Below are 27,983 nucleotides of genomic sequence, written 5' to 3'. Positions count from 1 at the left end.
ATAAATTTTGATCAAATGGTAGACTGTCACCTCCAAAGCTTAGATTTCTGGATTGAGCAAACATTAAATTACTGTAGTCATTTACTACTGTATAATGTGAATCTAATCTATTCCACTGATTCACCGCTCAGTTTCTCATCCAGTACCATTCCCCCCCCCCAATTATTACTGATACTTCTGGTACTTCTAGGTTGCCATCCTTGACATTTTTTTTCCTTGAATCCTTTGATATTCTTGACCTTTTGTTCTTCCCAATGACTTTTGTGATTATTTTTTCTAGCTCTATAAAAATAATCCTTTTGGTAGTTTGATGAATATGACACTGAACAGGTACATTAATTTAGGTAGAATTGTCATTTTTATAATATTGGCTTAGCCTATCCATGAGCAATGAAGATTGTTCAAATTGTTTAGCTCTATAGTTGTGTAAAAAGTATTTTGTAATTATTTTCATATGTACCATGATAAATCCTGGTACATGCATGGCAAGAAGATTTCCAAGTATTTTTGTATGGTTTATAGCTATTTTAAAGGGAATTTCTCTTTCTATCATTTCCTGCTACGATTTATTATTAAAGCTATTTCTTTTAGTTATTCTTGTATTTCTTTTGTATTCTTGATTTTTATAAAATGTAACTGCTTATGTTTTTATTATTCTTATTTATTCTGATTTTGTTGGAATTTCACCTTGATCATTTGCTATTTTTCTTGGCTTGATTTTCTGCTTTCTTCTTTTTAATCATTTTAACTAAGATTTTCAAAAAATGTAAACATTTTTGTGTGGTTTGCAGCTATTTTAGAAGGAATTTCTCTTTCTATCTTTTCCTGCTAGGCTTTATTGTGGGTTTTTTTTTTTTTTGTAATATATATTAGTACTGAAGATTTATGTGGATTTAATTTATATTCTGCAACTTTGAGAAAGTTGTTAATTGTTTCAATTAGTTTTTAGTTGATTCTCTTAAGTTCTCCAAGTATGCCATCATAACATCTGCAAAGAGTTTTAAGAGTGTCATGTCCTCATTGCCTACTTAATTCCTTAAATTTATTTTCCTGTATTATTGCTATAGCTAACATTTCTAGCACAATATGGAATAATGGTGGTGACATTCTTGTTTCTCCCTTGATCTTATTGGGAATTCTCTTAGTTTATCCTCATTGCAGATAATAGTTAGATATTAAGATATACTTATCTTATAGATATTCTTAATCATTTTAAGAAAGGCTCCATTAATTCCTATGCTTTTTAGTATTGTTAATAGAAATGGGTATTGTATTTTGTCAAATAACTTTTCTGTAGCTACTGTAAATATTATATGGGTTTTGTTGCTTTTATCATTGATGTGGTTAAGCTATTTCTTTTAGTTATTCTTATATTTCTTTTGTATTCTTGATTTTTATAAAATGTAACTGCTTATATTTTTATTATTCTTATTTATTTCTTCTGGTTTTGTTGGAATTTCACCTTGATCATTTGCTATTTTTCTTGGCTTGATTTTCTGCTTTCTTCTTTTTAATCATTTTGACTAAGATTTTCAATTTTATTAGTCATTTCAAATAACTATCTTTTAATTTTATTTATTATCTTTATATTATTTTTTGCTTCCAATTTATTCTTTTACCCTATAATTTTAAGTTTGTTTGTTTTTGGTTTTTCTAATTTTTAAATGTATATCCCTTCATTAATTCTCTCTTTTTCTATTTTGTTAATGTATATTTGTAGGGATATGATTTTTCCTCTGAGGACTGCTTTAGCTGCATCCCAGAAATTTTGGTATGTTGTTTCATCATTATAATTTCTTTTCATATAGTTATTAATTATGTCTATGATTTGTTCCTCGACTCACTCATTATTTAGGATTTCATCATTAAAAATACATTTGGTTCTGTGTCTTTTGTTTATAGTTACTGAACCAATGATTATTTTTATTGTATCATGGTCTATAAAGGATTTGTTAACCATTTCTGCCTTTTTAGATTTGTTTGTAATCTTTGTACCCTAGTACATTGTAAATTTTTATTGTTGAGAAATATGTACATCCTTTTGCATTCCCATTTAGAAACCAGCATATAGCTTTCAACTCTAGTTTCTCCAGAAATTTGTTTATTTCCATATTTTTCCTTTTGTATATTTATCTCTTAGACTTACTCAAAACTGAGAGGGAGATATTGAAGTCTCCTATCATTATCATGATAGTGTTTGTGTTTTTTAATCTCAAATAATATTTCCTTTATGAATGTGGATGCTAACAGATTTACAGAACACAGAGGTGATTTATTGTTTATGGTTTTTTTCCAACATAATGTAGTTTCCTTGTTTTTTCCTATTTCTTTTTTTTTAATGTTTATTTTTGCTCTGTCAGACAGCATAATAGTACCTTCTGTTTGTTTAGATTTGTTTCATACATAGTAAAAAATTTTCCCCAGACTTTCAGTTTTATTTTGTCTATAGCTTTGTTTTTAAGTATTTTTTCATAAGGAAGAAAATGTAGGGTTTTATTTTCTTACCCAATATGTCATTTTTTTTCTTTTTATTGGATTGTCAAACCCATTCACATTTAAAGTTATAAGATTTTTCTTTATTGCTTTCTAATTATAGGGTTTTTTAATTGTTATCTTTCTCCTTATTCTGTTATAAAACTGTTCCTTCAGTTTCTTTACCTAAATCTCTTTCTTTAAGTGGTCTTAATTTCAATGGTTCTCTTTCTCTCACCCCTAATCCTCTCCTCTTTTTTGTTAATCCTTTTCTTTTAGAGTTTTCCTATTAGTTCTCTCCTTTTTATCTGACCATATAATTCTTCTCCCTCTTTTTTTCTCTCTCAGTCAAGTAAATTCCTCTTTCTCCTCCGGCTCTTCAATGAGCCTTGTTCATTAATTTTTGAGTTTAATTTTTGTGCCCCATTTCAAAAGGTATTTATCTCCCTTCTCTCTTCATTATTCATTCTTTCTTTCTTTCTCCTACATATCTTCATTTTTCTCCTACAAACCTTCATGATCCGTATAATTGTAATTTCTCTATTCTCTGTATTTTTTGTTCAATCAAAATTTCTAAAGTATCCATTCTAGACAATTTCTGACACTGCCTTGTAGAATTCACCCATGTGTTCTTATTTTACATTGTGTCTCCCTTTGAGAACAATATCGATTATGTCAAGTGTCAGAAAAGAGACATGGTAGGGTCTCTTTCCCATTATGTCCCTTATTATACCACCCACCATTAATCTATACCTTCCCCTATTTAACTTTTTTTTCTCAATTTGCTTCAAAATTTCCCCCTGGGTTTGCTTGCACAGATGCTGAGTGCCCCCAGAATTTCCAACTTCACTTTCCCAAAATAGAATGAGTGGCCTTTTGAAGCACTAAATCACCCAAACCATATCCAGTGCTTGGTCCCTATATTCCTTCATAGAAGATCTCTCTTCACCCATAGAAGCATTCGTCAGTAGAACCCTGTTCCACCAACAAAGTCCTTCTTTTTTTCCCCTTCTTTTCAGTCCTCCTCCCCTGATTCCCACCCACTTTCGTACAGGTTTTTCTCTTGCTAAGATCATAAGGATCATCTTCCCCTTATTGCTAGCCTTTGATTTAACTTGTGCAAATCATAGACTCTCTTCTATCCCTTCTCCCATCTTCTTTCTTTTTGTAATATACTCCCATCCCAAAAAAAAAAAAAAAAAAAAGGAGGCACATCAGTTCCCCTCTGTACAGGTTCTGTCTATAATGGCCCAGGTTTTGACTACAATGTCCCTGACTTTCACCTACCTGACTTTTACCTTCACTTCTTTATCTGTGTATATTTGAAAACAGTTTCTTACTGGACCCTCTGCTGTCATTCTATTGCTATTTCTGCTGTTGTCTTTGGCTATCACATTTATTCTTCCTGCATTTCTGATGTAAAGGATTTTCATCCTCTTTTATTTTTCTGGGTGATCTTTGATCCATAAATTGCTTCTAAATATCTTGTCTTTGAAGTTTATACATTATGTTTACATTATGAATATATTTTCTTTTAAAGTCATTGAGCAATTTTTGCTTCTCTTCTTGTAGATTGTCCTTCACTTCTCTATATTTTCATTCCCAAACTATTGTTCTCTTTTGATTTTGTTTTGGTTTGGTTTGCCATTACGGATCCCAATTTTTCTATTCTACCTATTATTTTTTACTATACAAACCATTAATTCTGCTCTCATCATTCTTACTTCTCTTTTAAATCCCTCAGGAATGATGTGTTGTAGTTCCAAGTTCTCAAATTCCACGAGGTCCTCTGATTCATCAGGTGTTGAACAATTTTCCTTTGTTTTTTAGTGTTTATTCATGGATTCCTGAACTTGTTTACTATGTCTGAAGGCCATATTTCTTTCTTCTGTTGATGATTTTTTGTTGAGTTATCTGTTTATGTTCCAGGGCTCTTGAATTTTCTTCTTCCTGAGATCTTTGGTAATTTCTGTCTTTTTTCCCTTAATTTAAAGCATTTCAGTTTCTTCCCATGCTGGGCAATTCATGGTACACTAGCCTAGATCTCTGCCCCAAAGTGATTTTTTGGGGTGCACCAAACTGACAGTAGCTGAATGCTGCGTACTTTCTTTTAGGCTTAATGGAATGCTATGTAGCTACTAAATATATTGCATCCTGTTCTACTACCTCTATTCCTCAGTTCTCTGAACTGGCACTGACAATTCAGAAAACACCTATGCAGGTGCCATTGGACTGATTTGTATAGTTTGGTTTTTGAGGCTCTAGAAAGATATGATAAAATTGGGGTTTGGGGAGAATGTGATGTTGTGCTCCATTTTGAGCCCAGATGTATATGACACCTTTCCTTCTTTTCCTAGTTCTTCTGCAGTGATTTTCTGACCACTGAAGCTCTGGCTGTTGTTCAACTGTTAAGATAATGTCTGATTCTTTGTGAACCCATTTAGGATTTTTTTGGCAAAGATACTGAAGTGTTTGCCATTTCCTTCTCCAGTTCATTTTATAGGTGAGGAAACTGAGGCAAATAGTGTTAACTGACCTGCACAGAGTTACACAGTAAGTGTGGTATGAGGCTGAATTTGAACTCAGGTCTTCTGGAGTCCAAACCTAGTGCTCTATTTACTATGCCATCTGCTCTGCATAGCCCCAATAAATTTCCATGGTCTGGAATGCTGTGGATTCATGTTGGCTCTGTCTTAGTCTGAGAAAACTTTCTCAGCCTAAAGCCAATAGCATCACAATACTAAAAAGAGGAAGGAAAAAATCTATGTTTTTGAGATTTTGTGGTAAACTTGGTATGAGTCAGCTGTAGACTGAAGTGAGGAGATGGACGTTAAGTAAGCTCATTGTAGAACCCAGTTCATGGGTTTATTTGTTTTCCTTATTTTTAATTCCAAGTTTCCTATATCCTGAAGACAGCTGTAATTTCTTTATTTTTCCTATATGATTTCTGTTTTGAAGAGTTTTAAGAGGTTGAAGAGATCAGAGAAAATGTCTGTTCCTCCATCTTGTTTATCATTTCTCAAATTCCCCCTCATTGCTTTTTAGTTGAATTTCAAGCTTTTTAACTGAAATTCATGACATTAAAACACAAATGAGTTTTGGTAGTATTACCAAATCATAATAAAGACATCAATAATATCTAGACTAGTCTAATGACACAGACAACTATGTACATGCAAAAAATGTACAAACAAAATAATATAAAGAATAAAGTAGAAATAATCTCAGAGAGAGAGCACTAAGATTAAAGACTGAGAAAGGCTCCTTGTAGAGTGGGCATCAATAGAGACACTAAGAAGCTGGGAAGCCAGGAGTTTGAGAGAATTATGGAAAGAGCTGCAGGCATAGATTACAGAAAGTGAAAATGCTTGCTGCAGGATGGAGTGTTTTATGCAAGGAACAACAAAAAGGTCATTGTCACTGAACCACACAATGAGTAGGAGAGAAGTAAGATGTAAGAAGATTGTAGAAAGGGCATAGTTATGAAGAGCTTTAAAAGTTAAGAAAGGTTCTACTCCTAGAGTCAACTAGGAGTCATTGGATTTGATCGCATAGTGGAATAACATGATTGTGCTTGACAGGACATGACATAAGAAAATCAGTTTCAGTGGAGGATGGGTTGGACTAGGAAAAGACTTGAAGCTGATCAACCAGAAATCTATTGCAATTGACAAAGCATGAAATGATAAAATCTTTCAGGGAATTGGGGGAAGCACTGTCAGAGGATAGATTGGGAGAGTGAATAGACTAGAGATTCTACAAATGTAAAAAGGACAAGACTTGGCCATTATTTGGATATGGAGGATGAGAAAGAATGAGCCAAGGATGACACCTAGGTTGCAAGCCTGTATGACTGGGAGGGCGATAGTCACCTTGACAGGAATGAATGGTTAGGATGAGATGTCTACAGGACATCTATTTCCAGTAGGCAGTTGGAAATGTGAGACTAGAGGCCATGAAAAATATGAAGATTAGACAAATAGATCTAAGAATTATGTGCATAAAGGTAGTCAATGAATCCATGGAAACTAATAAGACTATCAAGAGATTAAGTGGTATATAAAAGCAGGAGAAGAGGGCCCATGAGAGTCTTGGGGGGATACCCACATTTAGCAGCCACACTTCAATAAAGATCCAGCAAAAGAGTCTGAGAAGGAGCAGACAGGTAAAAAGAGAGATTATTGTTATTATCAAAAAAAAAAAAAGAGAGAGAGAGAGAGAGAAAGGAGAAGAGGTTGTCCGCAGGGTCAAAGATCTTCAGTGAGGTCAAGGGGAATGAGAACGAAGAAAACTCCATTAGATTTGAAAATTAAGAGATCATTAGTAAGTTTGAAAAGAACAGTTTCAGGAGAGTAAATTCCAGAATCAGAATGCAGAAAAATTAAGAAGAGAATAAAAGTCATGGAAGTGGAAACATCTTTTGTAATTGCTTCAATCATTTGTTTGGTTAAGGATACATCTACCAATGTTGTAAAAGGAATTATCTGCATCTTTTCTAATTTTTTCTATTATTATCTTTCATATTAAAGCCATGTCTATTTAGAATGTATTATGGAATATGGTGTAAAGTATTGGTCTAAATCTAATTTCTGTCAGGTTGTTTTCCATATTCCCTACAATTTTCATCAAATAAGAGCTTCTCTCCCCACTCCAAAATTAATTTTTCAATTTATCAAATATTGGGTTATTGAGTTCCCTTGGTTGTTATTTTTCCATGTCTAGATAGAATTTCTATTTTTAATCAGTGGTAAATGGTTTTGATAACTGCTATTTTATAATATAATTTGAGGTCTCAATATGCTATTCCCCTTTATCTTTACCTTTTTTCAGTAAATCCCTTTTATATTTTATTTGTTCATTTGTTTTTTTATATTTTACTCCAAATGAATTTTGTTCTTTTAACATCCTATAATGTTTATTTTTTATTATATTGACACATCATAGATATATGCATTCAATATTACTTCAGCTATTTAAGTTGGGTTTTTTATTTATTAAAAGAGTACTTTGTAAATGAATCTATAAAATCATTTTCTGTGCTTTGTTAAGTTGATCTTTAAATACCTTTTATAATTACTTGGAATGGAATCCCCCTTTCTATTATTGCCTCCAATTTTTATTATTAATACTTATATTTCAATATTAATTTCCTTTGTAATTCCTTTGTAATAAAGTGTAATTTATTTTCTTATGTATTTAAAACATTCTTCTGAGAATGACACCAAGATCTGTTCTCACTTCCATAAAAAAGTTATATAATGCAAAAATTTTTTTCTCTGCAGTTTCTAAATTGTTTTATTCTCATTAAAAATTATGCTATGGATGAGGGAGAAGTTGCTGACTATTGTTTAATGAACTAATAAACTTATACAATAATAAATAAAACTTTAAAATTTCATCAATATCTTTCATAGTAAAATATTTGAATATAAATAAACTAGAAAATTTTATTTCATAAAATTAAATAGCTTTTACACAAACAAAATTAATGCCAAATGAATAAAAAGAGAATCTATCAAGTGGGAAAAATATTTGCCTCAACTATCTCTAAGAAAAATAGTATGTTATATGAATGTTTTATATATGAATGAAATTAATGTTATTCCTTTAAAATAGTCTTTGATAGGCCATACACTTATTTTAATGATGCAGATTGCTCAAAAGCCTTTTTTAGAGCTCCTCCTCTGAAGCTGCTTTCATAATCTGTAGAACATCATTAAAGCCAATCTATATGTTTTGATAGTTGATTTTATTTTTAAAAACTAGAAAAAGTCATTGAGAAAGAAAAGAATCATTGAAAGAGTATATGAAATGAATTTCTCATTTCACTATAAATAATGGGGTATGTTTTTAAAAATAATTAAACTAATGCTATTTGCTGTAAACTGCTTACAAAAACAGTCTAAAAAAGGATTGGATAATATTTTGAGTAAAGATATACTCAAACATTATACTTATGTGATACTCTTAATACTACTATTTTGATATAATATTCATTTAGATATGTAAATTATGGTGAAATTATTTTTTAAACTCCTTTAGGTCATGCTTCTATGAAATAATTTAATCAAGCAAAATTAAGTCTAACTTGCAAATCCTTTACATTGCTTATTGGCCTCTCATATATTTTAAAACAGCAACGTTCCCTCGTTAACTGCTCCTCTGTGGAATAATCCATAAATGAGAAGCTTTTATCTTAATTATTTTCATAGAAACCTTATGTCATGCTGCCCAAATATTTCATTTTAATATTCCTTGGGGACATGAACTTTCTCACAAAGGACATCTTCATCAGATGTCCAAAGGTCTTCAGGTTTGGAGAAGACAAGAATTAGAGCCAGAGATGTTAATGTAATTAAGGACAGAATGAGAAAAGGAGATGGGGCAGGACAGCTTTATGGCACAGTAGATATAGCACTGGACCTGGAATCAGGAAGATCTAAGTTCAATTCACTTTAGACACATAATCATTATGAGCAAATCACTTCACCTCTGTTTGCCTCAGTTTCTTCATCTATAAAATGGGAGTGAAAATAGCACCTATCTTCCAGGATTGCTATGAGAATCAAATGCAATAGTAATTGTAAATCACAGTGTCTGGCATGTAGTGCTATATAAATATTAGCTATTTTAATAATTATTGTTATTGTTACTATTATCATTCATATCATCAGTTAATTATAGGGTTTATATGAACAGGTGTTTTAAGTAATGATTCAAAATTGGTAATAGGACTTTGCTTCCAGTTGTTGGACTGAGTGTTGTGCAAAACCTGAATGGTAGTGGTTGAGTCTTGTCTTAGCATCATAAGTATATATGGGAATAGAAGTCAATGCCAACATGTCTTTGTAAGGACCTATTTAGCTTTGAAATCCTTTAGAAGTCCTTGGAGAGTTATTGCCATTACTAAAAAATATATATATATATATATGCTTCAAGTTTCTACATGGTGACACTCTTGTTATTTCTCTTTGTTGCCAGTGGAAGGACTGAAAGTGGTGGAGATTGAAAAATGCAAGAGTGACATCAAAAAGATGAGGGAAGAGATGGCTGCAAGAAACAACAGGTAACTGACATCAGTTTAATATTCAGACAAAACTATCTGCTCAAAGGAGGCTTGTTTGTTAAGACTGAAGAAGTTTGTAGTCGGTTTTTTTCCTAAGGTTAAACAAGGTAGTCTAGTGGATGGGGCTGTAGTCCTGGAACAAAAAGATTAATTTTTCTGAGTTCAAATCTGGCCTCAAACACTTACTTAGCTATGTGACCTTGGGTAAATCACTTAAATCTGTTTGCTTCAGTTTCTCATCTTTTAAAAAAGATGGATAAAGACATGGCAAACCTATCCACTATCTCTGCCAAGAAAATACCAAATAGAGTCACAAAGACTTGGTATTCAGAAATTGATTTATGGATAAAGAAAAAGAGAAAAAACTATTTAACCATCTTTTTGTTTATTTATTGCTATTTGTGCCTATAATAGGAAAAGTTTTCAAGGAGGCATGCGACCACTGAAATACTTATCCTTCTAATTTGGTATCTCAGAAATCCCATTAATATTTAATGAGGTTCAGTAAAAAGCATGGTATACTAAAAAAAAAAAAAAAAAAAAAAGACATGGTGATTTTATGTGCAATTAGCATACAAATTTTCCCTGGTTTTTCAAAATACAAAAGCAGTCTATTTTGTCAAGGAATAACATGCACAGGAAAATTGATGAAACAGATCAAGAGAAAAAGCTGTATATTTCATACAGTCTACCAGACTGTATAATACTTGAGTATTGTAGAAGAAGGGGAAGGAGAAGAAGGAGGAAAAGGAGAAAGAGGAGGAGGAGGAGGAGATGATGATGATATGACTGTATATAATACTTTATGGCTATAATATGTTTTTTATGCCTTAATCTTATTTTAAAAAATTCAATCTCATGGTTAAATCATACTTTAGAGATCATACTATCTAAACCCTAACTAAAGAATTAATTCTTTCATATTTCCCAGAAAAGTGATCATCTATATATTCTGTCACTTGACCTTCCAGTGCTTTGGGTTTATGTAAAATTTCTGCTTGAAACAATCATATTTTTTGTCACCAATCCTTTTTACTTTGTGTAATTGGAATAACTAGAAATTAAAATACATAAATTTATGTCAGAAAAATAATGGGACTGATATCTTAGTTTTCAATCACTTCTTACAACAATTATTCTAAGAATACTGAAAATTATTTCCTCAAATTTATAGTTCTTTGAACACAGAAATAATAAAGAAAACTGCTAATCCTTAATGATTTGTTACATATTGTCTATGCTATTATCCAGACTACTTTTCACTTATATTATGTGATATATACTTAGAAACTGTACATTAATTTTTTTCTTTCTGTTTTTTAATAATTATAACTTTTTATTGACAGAACCCATGCCTGGGTAATTTTTTACAACATTATCCCTTGCACTCACTTCTGTTCCAACTTTTCCCCTCCCTCCCTCCACCCCCTCCCCCATATGGCAAGCAGTCCTATACATGTTAAATATGTCATAGTACTGCACATTGATTTTAATATCTCAATTGCACCTAAGCAAAATAAAATTAGAAAGTTAAATCTGCAGACAAAATGTGCATATGTATATAAGCACATATTCTGTATATATATGTATATATATAGGTATTATATATAATTTATATATGTGTGTGTTTATGTCACATGTGTGTGTTCCAAAATTTTTAAATTTTTTTTTATTATTTACTCTCAATTAACCAAATGTCTTAGAAAATGTAGAGTATTACTAGCAAGAAAAAAAAAAAAGATTTTCCTGAATCTCAGACTAAGAATTACAAGGGACCTCTTTTGGGCCACAACTAAAAAGAATTCCCTCTACAATTAAACTGAACATTGATTATCCATATTTTATTTGAAAGTATCCTGAAAGGAGAACCCACCGTCTCCTGCTTTAGGAGAACTCTAATTGTTGGAAAGTTTCAGTTTGCATCAAACTTAAAACTGCCTCTCTAAACTTTTAACTACTGCCCAAAATTCTTCAGTATGGGGCTGAACATAACATTTCTACCACTCTTCCACATACCAAACTTTCAAATATTTTAAGTCAACTTTTTAGTCCTCCTTAAATCTCTTTTTCTGGAGTAAGCAATCTCTGTTCCTTCAAATTATGCTCCTATAGTTAGAACTCAAGGTTCTTCCCCTTCCTGGCTTCTCACTTCTGGATACTTTCTAGATTGTCAAAGTCCTTAAACTGTAGCACTCAGAATTGAATGGATGGAGTACAGCATTTTAAATTCAATCTAACTGAATCAGAGTGTGGTCCCTAATCCTAGATACTATGCTTCATTAAATTCTGCCTGAATTTGCATTAAAATTTTATTTTGCTGCTACATCACACTATTACCTCATACTATGCTTTCAGTTCTCTAAAATTCCTAAATGTTTCTTGGGGAAAAAGCTATTTAACCATGCCCTTCTTGTTCTCCTACTTTTCTGACTGTTCTCAATATCTTTCGCTAGATCCTCAGCCAGATTATACTGGCTAATTTAGGTGTCCCTCAATGTTCTGTCCCAGACCCTCTTTACTTCTTCCTCAAGCTATCTGGTGATGCCATCAGTTCTCATGAATTCAATCATATTCTTTATTCTGATGATTCTCAAATATATTTAACCAAGTTTAACCTCTTTGCTGACCTCCAGTCTCACATCTTTAATTATGTATTAGACATCTTAAACTGGAAATCCTGAAGACATCTCAAACCCAGTATGTCCAAAATTGAACTCATTATCTTTCCCCCTAAACTCTGCCCCTTCCAAATTATCCTATTAATGTTGAGAGCACTACCATCCTCCTAATTCCCTAGCCTCACAACTTAGAATCTCTCTCACCTCATATATTTAATTTGTTGACTCCACCTTTGCAACGCCCTTCAAATATGCCCCTTCTCTTCTCTGATACTTCCACCATTCTGATAAAGAACCTCATCACATTATGTCATCATCAATCACATAGCCTACTTGTGAGTCTGTCTGCTACATTTCTAGCCCCACACCAGTCTATTTTCCATTTAGCTGCCAAAAAGATTTTCCTGAAGCACAAGTCTGACCATATTACCCCCTTACTCAAAAAATAGGGAGCAAAGTCTCCCAATTGCCTCCAGGTACAAATTTTAAATCCTCTTCAAATCCCTTCACAACCTACTTTTCTTACTTTTCCATTTTCTCACATTCCCTTCTTCAATCCAATTACACTGGCCTCAATATTTCACCAAGATACTCCATCTCTTGGATCCAGAGAACTTCACTGCTTGTCCTGAAGCCTAGAATGCTCCTTCTTCTCATCTATTTTTTTTTAATTTACCTGGCTTCCTTCAAGTATCAGCTAAAATCTCACCTTCTACTTAATTCTAGTATTTTCCTTACTTTCTTGTAGTTCAAAAGAATAACTATTCCCTCTCATTTGAGATTTGAGATTACTGCAGTCTTGTAAACAGAAGATATACTTGCATTACAGTAATTTGTAGTAAACAAAAGAACACACATCTTCTATGAGAAAAAAACTTGAAAGAAAGCAGTTATTGGAAAATACTATATACACCTCACCCATGATTTAATGAGCTAAGGCAAAAAGAATAGACAGCACAAGTGCAACAAGAGAAAGGAAAAACTGAAAATTGTGACTATAAGGGAAAAGTGAAAGGAGGGCTGAGCTGCAGTAGAGAAGAAAGAGAAGAATCATCAGAAGTCAAGGAGATCACTGAAGGCTTCATGGAGAAGTTAGTGCTTGTGGTGAATCTTAAAGGAAGGCATCCTTTGCTAAAGAGGTGAGGAGTGTGTACATTCCAAGCATAGGAGGCAACTTATATCAAAGCACTGAGAAAGGAGATAGAATTCGGGGAGGGGAGGAGGGAGGGAAGGAAGGAGGAGCAAAGGAGAGCAAATTCAGATGAATCCTACAATGTAGGAAGGAAAATAATCTAATCTATTATTATGTAACATATAATAATGATATTTTCATGTAATATATGTATTATATAGTATGATAATATATAATAAACATTAGTAATATATAAATATAAAATGATCAACATATATAACTGTGTGGGGAGGTTGAGATTAACAGGGAAGAGGGGAGAGAAAAGGAGGATAGAGGAAGAGGGAAAAGAGAGAGGAAGAGAGAGAGAAGAGGGAAGAGTAGGGAAGGGAAGGAGGAAGGGAAAAGAAGGGAGAGAAGGGGAGGAGAGGAGAAGTGAGGAGAGGAGAGAAGAAAAAAAGGAGAGAAAAGAAGAGAGGGGAGAAAAAGAGAGGAGAGGAGAAAGAGAGAGATCCCCAATAAGGGGCCTGCCTACCTACACACACATATGGTCCAGAATATATTCAGTCATATGGAGAGCCTGACCTAGAAAGGTTACACTCTTCAAAGGAGGAAGATTTCTGAGAGTTGGCAGTGAAAAAAGAGTCTAAGTCACAGTGGGAAGGGGAGTGGCAAGAAAGAAGTTCAGCCAATGAAAAGAGGATGACTAGATGTAGGGTCATTTTTGACAAAGTCAGGTCTCTGAGAGTATTAGCAGCTAAAGGCAATACGAGAAGACAATGTTTACAATTAATAGAGATTGGCTCATTATGGTATGGGAATTCAAGACATCACAATAGAAAGGAGTGGTAGGCATAACTAGAATAATATATGGAAAGGGAAGGGTAGGGCATAAGGAACTAGGCTATGGGAGAAGGGGAGGGGGCTAGAGAGAAAGGCATATTAACTGTCGCAAAGCTAAGGAGAGTAACTAAGGATGAGGTAGCAGGGAATAAGAAAAGCTCTGATAAAAACAGACAATCCAATTCCAATAGATTTGTGATGGAAAGAGCCATCCATATCCACAGAGAAATATAGACAATGAATGTGGATTAAAGCATAATATTTTCACCTTTTTGTTGTTTTTTTGCTTGCTTGAATTTTTCTCCCTTTCTCATCTTTTTCCCCCTCTTTATCTGATTTTTTTTTTACACAGCATGATGAATATGGACATGTGTTGAGGAGAATTGCACATGTTTAACCTATGTCAGATTACTTGTTATCATGGGCTAGGAAGGAGGGGACAAAAGGAGAAACATTTAAAACATGAGGTTTTGCAAAGTTGAGTGTTGAAAACTACCTTTGCATGGATTTGGAAAAATAAAATACTATTAAAATCAAAATAAACCAAATAAAAAATAAAGATAGCCAGTCAGAAGATTAAAAGTATACAGTTCTCAGGGTCTTGGCAAGAAGATTGGATATACTCACTAGAAGGCATGTCAGAACAAAGGGCAGAGAAGGTGTTCAAGGCTGAGGACAAAAAGTTCAGTTCTCTTCTTCATGCAGGCAGAGCATTGTAGATAGGTCCCCCAGATGACAGACTTAGAGAGACTTTTATAGAGCTAAGTACAACTAATACTACAATTTCTGGTTCTTTTTGGTCTTAGCTTCAGGTTACTAACCTCAATTCCAGGCTTCTTTTTCTCTCACATCCTAACACTCTCCTGATTCCATTTCATTTTTCATCTCTTTTGATCCTTGTTTTTTAATCATTAGCAATTTGGTACAGTGACGGAGTCACTGGGCATGGAGTCTGGAAGACCTGAGTTCAGATCTAGCTTTAGACACAAGTGATGTGATCCTAAGCAAATAATTAAACCTCAGTTTCCTCATCTATAGAATGAGGATAATAATGGTACCTACTCTCCCCTAGGGTTTTGTATAGAACTTAGCACAGATCCTGGTATGTATAAGTGCTGTTTGTTGGTAGCTATTATTATTATCTAGCCTGTTTAAATGTTTCTGAATACTGATTGAATTGCCTTATTAGGAGATTGTTCTCAAAAACTGATGAATTAACTTACAAACAATTTATAATTCATATATTCACAATATTAAATGTCCTCAGTTTTCTGCAAATTTGATAAAAATATAATTTTCTCCACATAATATAAACATATAATTTTCCCCACATAAGAGCACAAAGGCCATACACAAATCCCTGACACATACAACCACAGACTTTTTTTACAAGTTGACATCAAGCTATTGATAACTGTTCTTTAGATCTAGCATTCAGCTATTTCTGAATCTACCTAAATCTAGACTATATCTTTTCATCTTTTACTCAAGAATAGTATGAACTACTACATCAAATGTTTTGTTAAAAAATATATGAATCTCAATCTTCAGTTCTTGAGGAAGTCACATCGATTCTTTGTAGTTACCAGTGTATTTTCGATATATTTACAATCCTTTATCTAATTTGATATAGAATTTTACCTAGAATCAAAGTCAAGTTCATTGGTCCATAATTTGAAGATTCCATTTTCTTTCCTCTTTTCAGTAACAGTGCATATTTACTTTTATCCAGTCTTACATCTCCTAAGATCATCCAAATATCAATGATAATGCCAATGCCTACCAATCTTCTAATTCTTTTGATATCCTGAAAATTACTTCACTTAGAGCTAGTGTGTTTTCATTTTTCTTAAATATAATGGATATGACTTGGGGAAAGTTATTTTAAAATACTAGTTTTCCTTTGATTATTTGGTTTTGCTCAAAAAAAGATTTACTTAAGTCCCAATGTAAAGGAGTCTTTAGTTATTCATCAGAGAGTTTGCATGGCTATACAGGATTGTTTACTGGAAAAAGTCAAAGTCCTTCTTTTGAATGTTGCTGGATCTACCATTTTATCTCAGATTTAAAATTCTTTTTAGGCCTATGGAAACATAATACATATTCCTCTGTGTGATGACAGCAATAATTGATATTTGTATAGCATTTTAAGCTTTTAAAATTACTTTTCTTTACAATAGCTCTAGACTGAGAAAAAAATTACACATTTATACATTTGACTTTTAGTAAGACTTATCACTGAAGCTAGAGTTTACTTCAATTATCTACAGCACAGGGCAAAAATAGCAGATTATAATAAAAAACCTAAGGTAATGAAATTTCTATTTAAAATATTTACATATGTTGTAGACTATGCCTTGGCTGCATAATCTTTTAGGGATGTACTCCTCCTTATGTAGAACCCTATAGACAAAAATCCATTCTTACAGAAGATAAATTAAGTGATTTTCCATGTTTAAAAAATGATATGCATGTTATAAAAAATCATTGCAGTTATTTCATAATAGCTGATAATAATAGCTAATAGCTGTATATATATATATACATATATATATATGTATACATATAGTTTAATATAACCTGTGCAGTATAATACTAGACTTTTTAGCTATATTTGATTATAATAAAGCAATTTTAAAATCCCTTAAAGTTTCCTTTGAAAAAACTTCTGGATCATGTGACCAAAAAGAGGGAGTCCAAGTCCTACTAACTATAAAAAAACCCTCTCTAAATTATTAATTATGCTTTAAAGGTAGAGCAATCCAGCCTTTTCCATAGAATTATAAAATAAGAGGCTCAACAGAAGTCCAATCTTTAATATATATACTCAACATGTCTTACCAAAACTATTATCCCTGATCCATCACAGCACGAAAACCCATCCATAACTTAGTGTTTTTGGGTGTCTGATAGTGCTTCCAACCCTTATCTTTTCCTTAGCTTTTTTTTTTTACCCCAGAGAGAAAAATCTTAGTCTCTGACCAGCCATCAGTATAAGAGGAGAGATACAGGTGGGGAGCAACCATGCTTTACTTGATTTGGCCCTTAGTTTAGGACTGCAGAAACTTTCCTTAGAATACTTTGTCTCAGACCTGCCAAAAAGGACAAACAATGACTCAGCCCAGTCAGAGACCTAGAGAACAGAGAAAGACTTGGGAAAGGTCCAGTATAGATTTTTGAAAGAACTATGACTGATAACCAGCTATCCCTTTCTCCCCAAAAGCGAACTGATTTCCATGAAATGTTAATTTCCCAATGTAGGAGAAGTTGAAACAGCTTTGAGATCCAGTCCCAGAGGTAATGCACCCTCTATTTCTGTAATTTAGTCCCACAAAATATTTTGATTCACTAGTAGAGATTATTTGAGGTTTTAGATCATGGTGTTTCAGGCCTATTTATCCTCTTATTTTTCCCATTTCTCTAAATTCTGCTTTCATTTTTATCTTTTTATACTTTAAGAAAACAATTCCTTGATGGTCCCAGTTTTGTAATTTCTTGTTTTTTTAAATAGACATTTCCTTTTTTTAATTCCTTTCTTTAGATAATCTCTAAAAATGGAGAAATTTATTTTGTGCTCTCCTGGATAGCTGTACTTATTTAACTTTCTTGTATTTCTGTTATTTGCAAGTCAAATAATTTGCTCCTTTTTTTTTCAGGAATGCTTCAAATATCTTTCTTTTCATGAATATCCATTCTTTTTATTGGTAATTAGGCTTAGATTTACAAGATATGCCAATTGGTTGCATATTAAGCCCCTTTACTTTTCAGAATATATTTTTTTCCAAATCCTATTCTGGTTTCTGGTGGATGATGAATAGTCTTGATTTATTTGAATTTCCTTTCCTTTTCTTGCAGAATTCATTGTTTGTCTTTGGAATTGTTGAATTTCTCCACTACGTGTCTTGGAGTTTGAAGCATATTATTTTTTAGAGGTGATCTGTGAAATCTCCTTTCCCTTCTGCTTTCCACTGCTAGAATCTTAATCAAATTAATACTGCCATTGCCACTTGAAAAAGTGCATCACTCTACTCTTTGGCTCCTCTTTTCATCCCTTTAACTTTCTCCTTTTTTCCCTATAATTTTGTAAATTATGATAACAAACTCTGGGCTCTACTTCCTCATTTGTATTATATCCTATGAGCTCCTTGTGGGCAGGGACTGTCTTTAATTTTGTTTTTGTATTTCAGAGCTCAGCACAATACTTGGCACATAATTTAATAATGCTTTTAAAATTTATTCATTCTTGTTTAGGTATGGATTGGATTAGATAATATCTAAGGTCTTGTTCAACACTAAGATTTTACAAGTAGATTCAATAAACTTATGAATAAAAATCTGCAGAAAGAATAATAAGACATATTTTCCTATTTTTAGGACAACCTGTCCCTGTAAGTATGGTTTGTTGGATAACAACAGGAAGTTGATACCACAGAGAGATATCCCAGCCTATCCAAAGGTAAGACATAAAACTCTAGCCAAGGAAAGAATCAGCAAGTCTATTTTCATGTGGTCCTCAAGCATTCTAATGCCTTGTCATGATATAAAAGTGACCTTGTCTTCTTGAAAATTATATCAGTGGATCATAACTTCTGCCAGTTCTGCCAGGCTGTTAATTATCAAAACAATAAGCTACATTAGCTTTCTGAGGACAAGTCTAGCTATATATGGAGAGATACAGCACATGTAGGTCATGAATTCTTTGTCCACAGAAATGTGTGAAAAGAAGAAAAACACAAAATGTTCTTCAAGCACTTTGTTTCCCTTTGGTTTCTCCAGTCACATTGAAAGAATAAGAGAAAAAAAAGAGCAAAATATCCTTGCTGAAAGGTAGTTTTTTCTCCCATTTATATCCATTCATCCAACCTAATAAATGATACTCTAAATGTAAAATTCTTATTTACTGATCAATGACTGGATATACTATTAGATGAACAAAGGAATGCTCAGCACCATTTTTTTTACAATGCATGTAATGCATGGTGCATTCATAAAACTCATTTGCTGTAAACACATTAATGCATGCAACCAAATTTTATTGACTATTGAAAAATATAGACATTAACACTTCTAGGAACAAACCACGAACTTGATTCCTGTCATATGTGTCTTATACTCATGCTCAGGATGTTTCTCAGCAGGAAGCTCTATGTCTCTGAAATAGCATTCTGGCAAGTCTATCAATCGTACTACATAATTCTTAAATAAAATCAAGCTATTCAAAGCTCTAAGAGAAGTGATCACAAGATTCTGACTCCCTAGAAATGAACTGATGTTTGGAACCTCTGGTAGTTTTTTATTGTTCTGGCTCACAACCTGATATCTTCAACTCCTCATATCTCACCCCACATATTCAATTTTTTTCCAAGACCTGTCAACTTCACCTTTGTAAAATTTCTCAAATATGCTCCTTTTCTGCTCTGATATTGTCACCACTGTGTAGATTCCTTAAGCCTAAACTACTGCAACAGCCTTCTGGTTGGTCTATCTGCCACAAGTTTCTCTCCACTCCAATACATCCTCCATTCAGCTCCCAAAGTGATTCTTTTCAAGTACAGATCCACCATGTCACCCTCCTACTCAATAAACTCCAGTGGCTCCCAATATTTGTAAAATGTTCAGCACAGTATTTGATATATAATAAGTGCTACATAAATAATAATTTATCACCATCAGGATAAAATTCAAAATCCTCTATTTAGCCTTCAGTGCCTTTCATGACCTATTCCTCTCTCTTTCCTACCTTTTCAATTGGTCTGAAAACATTTTATACTTCCTACCTACACATACATTTCAATCCATTGACACCAGCTTTCTGGTTATTCCATGAATAAGATACTCCAACTCTCTGCTCTATGCATTTTCTCTGGCCCATTCCTCATACCTGAGAGATATCTTTCCTTCCTCATCTCTGCCTCATAGCTTCCTTCAAATCATGTGTGGGTATATATTGGGCAAACAATGCCGAATAGTAAATAAACTGAGTCCAAAATTCTGTCAGAGATTAAATATAAATTGAGTTACATTTGAAAACATGCTTAGGTGCTTTTAATGTGCATTTTTTTTAGCATCAGTTTTTACTACCAATATTTCTCCAAGGAGAGTAAACATGATGCAATGGATAAAGAACTTGCCTTAGAATCACAAAGATCTATGTTTATTTTCTATACTTTGAATACATATTGATTATGTAACTATGAGAAAATTACTTAACTCTTAGTATCCTCAAGCAAATCTTCCAAACTATCCACTGAAGAGAAGGTACCAATCTGAATCAGTCAAGGAAGTTTTCTCATTGAAAATTCCCTATATCTGTGAAATCACAAAACTAGTTTCCATGCATAAAATTTTCAGTCTCACCATGAAGCTCTAAAACAGTGGTCCTCAAAGTGTAGTCCAAAGAATTGTTGGGGTCTCTGAAACCCTTTCAGAGGGTCTACAAATTCAAAATTATTTTTTTTCTAATATAGTAAATAGCTATAAATATAATCCATGTGACAAAAACTCTTTGAACAGATCCTCGATAGTTTTTTAACATGAAGATACTGAGAACAAAAGTTTGAGAACCACTGCTCTAAAACATGAAATTAAAAGAATTAAATGAAGAATTAAAGTTTCAAGTAACTAAAAGGCAAATGGCAGGCTTGAATGGGACATAGTATTTTACCAATGAAGAATTCCACAGAAAAAAATAAAGTAAAATATATTATTAAAGAAATGTAGCCCTGAAAAATGAAATGGACTAGTCATATAGCCCACTGGTATCAATTTAGTAGCAAGCAATCTAGAGGAAGATCCCCCCAAAATTGAAAATATCTTATATGGAGAATTTCTAGGAGTAACCATATATAGGCACATAAACATGTGTGTATGTGTGTGTGTGTGTATGTGTATAAAAAAATTGCACAGGATGGTAAGATTGCATCATTATGACATGCACTCTTATTAGTGTGAGACCCTGTGCAAGTCACTTAACACTATTTGCCTCAGTTTCCTCCTCTCTAAAATGAGTTGGAAAAGGAAATGGCAAACCACTCCAATAACTTTGCCAAGAAACCCCCAAATAGGGTCACAGAGTCAGACACAACTGAAAAATGTCTGAACCAAACAGAAGAGGACACTGAGTTACAGGGAGAATAAGTGACGCATTTTTAGTCACACTGAGAGAGCCTATATCTTGGTCTTCCGATTCAATATATTTTCCAGTATGCTATACATTATATAATGGACTGGATATTCAAATCAAATCTCTCCTATCATTTTTTACATTACATTGCACTGTCATCATGTGTGATACAGAGAAAGAATAGAGGACTAACTTTCAGTCAGAAGACCTAGGTGTTAATCCTGGCTCTTCCATTTACTGATTGTGTGACTAAGAACAAATAGCTTAATTTCTCTGTGACTTGTTGTCCTCATCTATAAAGAAAATTTCAAAATCAGATCTCTGCTTTAAAAAATAACTTTGAAACCTCTGTGGAGGATGAATTAGGGTAAGGGGAGAGTTAGTACATGGAGACCAATTAGTAAGCAATTGTAATGATTTGTGTAGGAAGGAGGTAATGAGGGCCTGAACTAGGAGCTTGTGGTTATGTGAAGAAAGAGAAGGTGTCAGAGCAAGAAATATGGTACAGGTCACAATAGCAAGATTTATTAATTAATTCGATTTTGTAGGATGAAGATGAATAAGAATCAAGGTATACCTTGGTATACCAAGGTAATAAACCTGGTTTACTAATTTAATGATAGTACCTTTAACAAAAACAAAGAAGTTTGGAAGAGTGATAGGTATGGGAGAAAAAATAATAAGTTCTGAGTTCTGTTTTAGACGTGTTGAGTTTGAGACATCTATGGGATTGTTTAAAATGTTTGATAGAAAGTTAGTGATGGTGGGTACATCCACTTACCTAAAAAACTATATGCATGTGCATATATGTGTGTGTACATATATACATATATATATACACAATATATGGTTATATATGTATATATTTGTATGCATATGTACATATATACTTATACATATATTCACACATATATATTTGAATGTGTTTTGTGAGTCATATGATAATTAAAATCATAAGGGTTGACAAGGTCACTAAAAGTGAAAAAACACTCCAACTTGATGTAATCAAACATTACCTTTTTTTATTATTATTTTCTCCTCTATGATCATCTCTCTGCCTTGTTTGGTTATGAACTCTCTCACTGTCATATGTGTGCTAGTTCTTTTCTTAGTTTTTGTGGTATGAATTTAATATTCTGATTGCATATTGATGTAGAACATTTTTTGGTAAGATGTTGGCTAAAGCCTAATTTCTGTCAAACTGGTTTCCAATTTTCCCAATAGTTCTTATCGAATAGGGATCATTTCCAAGATTATATATGTTCTCGTGTTTATAAAAAACTGTTTTGTTAAACTGGCTTTGATTCATCCTTACCTAGTCTGTTCCACTAATCAAATATCTATTTCTTGATCATTACATAATAGTTTTGTACTACTGCTTTGTAATATAATTTGACATCTGGAAGTATTATTTCTCCTTTATTCTTTTTCCCTTGAGATTCTAGATCTTTTCCTAAGTACCTCTTTGCTTTTTGAATTACATAGCAATTAATATATAAATTTATTTAAGCAGTATTGTCATTTTTACTATATTAATATGTATGACCCAAGCAAGAACATAACAGTCTCTACAGTTACTTTATCAATTCTTTATTCTTCTAAAGTGTATTGTAATTAACTCTATATGGCTTGAATGGGAGTGCAATCACAAATAATACTGAATCTTCTTCTTCTTCTTCAGTACATGCTTTCTCAAGAGACTATAGAAGCTCTCAAGAAGCCTACATTTGATGTCTGGCTCTGGGAGCCCAATGAGGTGAGTGGACAATCAATGTACTTAATATCTTCAATTAGTCACTTGAAAACAATCCTAAGCAAAACTTATTTCCTCATCTAATCCTATGGCTCTAATGAAGATTACAAAAGAGATAGTTCTATTTAAGGTTAAGTTTAACTCGACCTTCCTCAGCCTCCTCTTTTATTTTTAATATCCAGGCTGCTAGTTTAAATTATATATTTCATAGCTAAGTGATAGTGAATCAAAGATAAGCATATATAATCTTATGCAGTCCAAAAAAGGATTTGTATAGCATCATCAGGCAGCTATGTGGTATAATTGATAGTGTTGGGCCTGGAATCAGAAAGATTCATCTCCCTGAGTTCAAATCTGTCTTTGGATCCTAAGTAGCTGTGTGGCAAGCCACTTAACCCTATTTGCTTCAATTTCGTCATCTGTAAAATGAGCTAGAAAAAAAAAAAGGGCAAACCACTCCAATGTCTTTGCCAAGAAAACCCCAAATGGAGTCCTGGGGAGTAGAACATGACTAAAAATGACTGGACAAAGACAACATAGCATCATTACTTTAATCACGCAAAAAGTAGGACCTTGAAACTAAGGAATTTAGTAATAATGCTAGCACTACACAATACCTTTCCCCCCAACTTTTCTTATATATAATTTGTGTATAATTATATATGTATATGTTATATCTGCCAATAAAATATAAGCTAGTTGAAAGCAGGGCCTTTCATCTGTCTTTCTATCTCTATCTCTTCTGTGCAGAGGTTGGGGCTAAGAAGAACCACAGGAGGATCAATGTTAGAATAGAAAATTATGTCAATCATCTATTTATTACATATTTATGTATTTATATGTAAATACATGTATGTATGCATGTGCATGCATACTCACAGATGTACATACATGACAGAATCAGTAGTGACATCAAATTTTTATTTATGTATGTGTGCATGTATATATATATATATATATATATATATATATATATATATATATACACATACACATGTGTCGATGTGCAAATGTATAAGCAATTTACTATCACTCCTGGTCCAAACTGAGATTAGATTTGTTGGCAAAAATAAGCCAAGTTAAAAAAAAAAAAAAAGAATTTGCATATGAAACCTCTTGCTTCAAGGAAAACTTGCTTTAAATACTCTACATTCTTTTCAAGTTAAAGGGAGCTTATACCCAAAATACGAGCTCTAGCATCCAACCCTGTTCCTATATGCCACTGCTGTCATCAGGATTATTGGTGGGACATCCTTAAAAGGAAATATACTTCCTACCAACTTCCCTATGTATTCCTTACATAGGGAAGCCTCTTAATGCAGTATTACATTTTTATAGTGATTATCGTATGTTTTATTGATATTTTTCTAGTTATTTAATGACTATGATTTTCCCCCTGCAAACAAAAATCACCTAAAAATGAAAACTAAGTACAGTTTTTCTTCTTTTCTTAACTATATGAAATCCCAAGAAAAATTTGATCAAGTATAAATTAGGAGTTGAGCCAGTAGGTAATATATGTCTAGCTCATGAAAATGTAAGAAAATTGCTACAAATTCGTAAGTACCTGATCAAAACTCTTTCTTATTGGACAGTTCCAAAGTTGGTGGCAATGATATTGAAAGATAAGTAGAGGGCAAGTCTAAAAAGGAAATTTCAAGATCTTCAGTTCTTGATCACCTTCTATTTTCTGTTTTTTTTTTCCTGATGACAAATCAGAAACCAGATTTATCTAAGAATGTACTTGCTATATCCCAGACATGAGAGTAGTCAAGACATTAAAAAGAATCCCCAAAGAAACACATGGCAGAACTAGATATGTTCACACATGACCTGCTTGTAGATATCCCTGCTTTCACAAGGACTGAAGGGAGATACATGAAAATTGGGTTTTTTCAGCTCTCAGAAGCACTTTTTGGGTAATCTCAAAATCAAGAGTTACCCAATCTAATAATTCCTGAATTCAAGTGTTTGGGCACTGACGGTCTTGAGAGCTAGCCTTTATGAACTTTTCATGGAAAGAGAAGAAAAGTCTACAAAGCCCAGAGGGAAATAATATGAAGAATTCAATTTCATGAGCAAAGCTAGTAAGTTACTTAGATGATATAGGTCTGAGTTAAAGAAAGGTCTCCAATAGCCCAAATAGGTTTACTTCTCAAGTAGAGTTTAATGGATTTTAATTTTATATATTTGATCATAGATTGCTATGAGTCCTTAGCACTTTATCAGTTTTCCATGGTAACAAAAATAAACAGTGTCTTTGAGGAAGACAGGATCTTGTTACCCACATTTGGAGAAACTGACCAATGCTTATTTTATTTTAGAGATTTATGGAATAGAAACAATAGAGTGTCAGGAAACTGAAACTCTAAACCTAGGATCAAATCCCTAGCAACATCAATTAAACATAAGGATGCTTGAACCAAAAGTCTTTGGGGAAACCACGAACCATAAGTTATAATGGAAATGAAACAAAGAAAAATAAAAGAGAACTAAGTCCTTAAAGACCAATTTTGTGCTTCAACAATGATAATGATAGTGGCAGAATGGAAGTCAAAGTGCTAAAAATAAACACTTATTTAATTGCTAAATGTCAGATCTTTATCACACTTTGTTAACTCATATCCCAGTGCTTATAATGAATATTTGTTCAAGGATTCCAAGAAATTAATTGCAATTTTTATTCTAACTACTCTTACAAAGGATATGGCAATAGAGAAATTCTATAAAGAGTAAGAAAATAACTTCAAAATTAAATCAGTTTAATATTCAGTAATTTCAATGAAAAGGTTGGTGGAGAATTACTAGAAAAAAAAATGCCAGATAAATTTGCCTCAGGAGTAAAGTACAAAGATATATGCACTACATAGAAACCTAACACCTATATTTTATAAATTCTTTCTTTAAAAAAAAGAGTAGGACACTAGACCCAGGATCAGATAGAAGTATGGTTATATAAGGGAGGAGGGAAAAACATAAAAACAATCATGCTGCATTATGGAACAACAGTTTACATATATTTTTCATAAAATTCATAATATCAAGGACATGGGAAACTTTCCCTCTATCTCTAGCTTTAACTCCAGCTCAGGTCAGTATTTGAAAACTAAACAGTTATTTCCCTCATTAATATACAAAGATCACAGAAAAATCAAATCACTCTTTGGCAATAAAGACCACTAACCACCAAATTTAGAAAATAATCAGGGTACAACGTGAAAGACAAAAGGCATTAAGGTTTCTAAAAGACAAAAGCCATTCCTCATAAACTCTCAAGATAGGATATTATCAAAATTATTTAACAGATTATATACAATATAATTTATATAATTCTTAAACTTATAGGAGCTTCCCTTATTCAATGGGCTTCAGTAGATGACTACTATCAATGTAAATCTATGTAGATCCAACAAAGACAAGGCAAGGCAGGATTCTTCATTATTCATTTTTTTTTCTGCTGGAGGGAAAACTTCTCGTTTCATAAATCCAATCCTTTGCCTGAATTCTAAAGAAATCATAAAAAAGGGGAAAGTATCCTATATATGCAAAAATGTAGAACTCCCATTTGTAGTGGCAAGGAACTGGAACTTAAATGGATGCCCATCAATTGGAGAATGGCTGAATAAGTTATGTTATATGAATGCTATGGAATATTATTGTTCTTTAAGAAATGATCAGCAGGAGGAGTTCAGAAAGGCATGGAGAGACTTACATGAATTGATGTTAAGTGAAGTGAGTAGAAACAGGAGATCATTGTACACAGCAATAACAAGATTATGTAATGATCAATTTTGATGGACTGAGCTCTTTTCAACAATGGGGTGATTCAGGCCAATTCCAAATAGAATTGTAATGGAGAGAGCTATCTGTACCCAGAGAAATGACTGTGGGATCACAACATAACATTTTCACCTTTTTTGTTGTTGTTTGCTTGCTTTTTGTTTTTTTTCTCATTTTTCCCCTTATTGATCTGATTTTTCTTGTGTAGCATAATAAATGTTTCCACATTTATATGTATATGTATACATATACATATTTATATGCTTATGTATAGAAAAATTGAATATACTTAACATATATTGGATTAATTGCTTCTAAGAGAGTAGGTAGAGTGAAGGGAAGAAGAAAAAATTTGGAACACAAGATTTTTGCAAAATTGAATGTTGAAAACTACCTATGCATATATTTTGAAAATAAAAAGCTAAAAAAAAACCCAATCCTTCCCAGCTGTTTTGAACATAAATTAAGTTCAGAGAGAGTCTCCTAGTACAACTTGAAAATTAGAAATTAGTAAAAATTAGAAAGCCCAAGGTCAACACAGCTGATGAATCTGAAGATAATTATCATACCTCTCCATTTTAAAATATGCAAATTCAATGCATAATATTTCTGTGGTTCCCTTCAGGGTATAATTATTGATGAAACTGAAGATAAACATAGTTTTGAAATACTAGTTACTGAAAGGTCAGACAGTTTATTGTCCCTCAGGGATTATGGGACAAACCTTACGTAAAAGGCCACTCTACATTGGAACTACCAGAAGAATCATCAAAGCACAGAGGTCACCTAAGGCTCATTCTAAAAACTGTCAATTGTTATCACATGCCATGGACCGAGTCTAACTCAGGCTAGTCCTCCTGTATTTTGGGTCTGAAATTAGAATGAAAAGAGAAACTCATAATTCAACTAACAAATTAACAAAGAAAGTTTTGCTTAGTCCTTCAGAGGAAGGATATTCAGAGCAGGGACTAGATATTCAATCAGGATATAGTTTTGATTCAGCTGAGCTAATCTTCTAAATCAGCATTAAATTATCCTGCTAGTCTTCAGTTAGAAACCTAACAGAAAAGGAATAGCCCCTTAAATCCTGGCTATGTAAGACCAGAAAGCTATTTCTAATTTTACCAAGGCCCTATCATTTTTCTAATCTTCCAGGTTCATAATCTCAATTTTATCCTTGACTTCTCACTCTCCCTTAT

At 32.9% G+C, this 27,983-nt stretch overlaps 1 protein-coding gene across 3 annotated transcripts in view; it reads left to right on the top strand.

Annotated features, from left to right (window-relative positions):
• PDE9A (phosphodiesterase 9A) overlaps positions 1 to 27,983 on the top strand; it is a 162,958-nt gene that overhangs the window by 101,679 nt on the left and 33,296 nt on the right. For 2 of the 3 annotated variants that reach the window (XM_051984810.1, XM_051984811.1), the window contains 3 exons: positions 9,454 to 9,538; positions 18,503 to 18,584; positions 22,933 to 23,007. In XM_051984810.1, the coding sequence (XP_051840770.1) occupies positions 9,454 to 9,538; positions 18,503 to 18,584; positions 22,933 to 23,007 (242 nt within the window). Of the gene's footprint in view, positions 1 to 1,720; positions 1,772 to 9,453; positions 9,539 to 18,502; positions 18,585 to 22,932; positions 23,008 to 27,983 lie in introns of those variants that run through there. The other variant, XM_051984813.1, reaches the window with a different exon arrangement.

Source organism: Antechinus flavipes, chromosome 3, assembly GCF_016432865.1.
Source record: "Antechinus flavipes isolate AdamAnt ecotype Samford, QLD, Australia chromosome 3, AdamAnt_v2, whole genome shotgun sequence".
NCBI lineage: Eukaryota > Metazoa > Chordata > Mammalia > Dasyuromorphia > Dasyuridae > Antechinus > Antechinus flavipes.
This window is presented reverse-complemented; position numbering and strand designations above follow the sequence as displayed.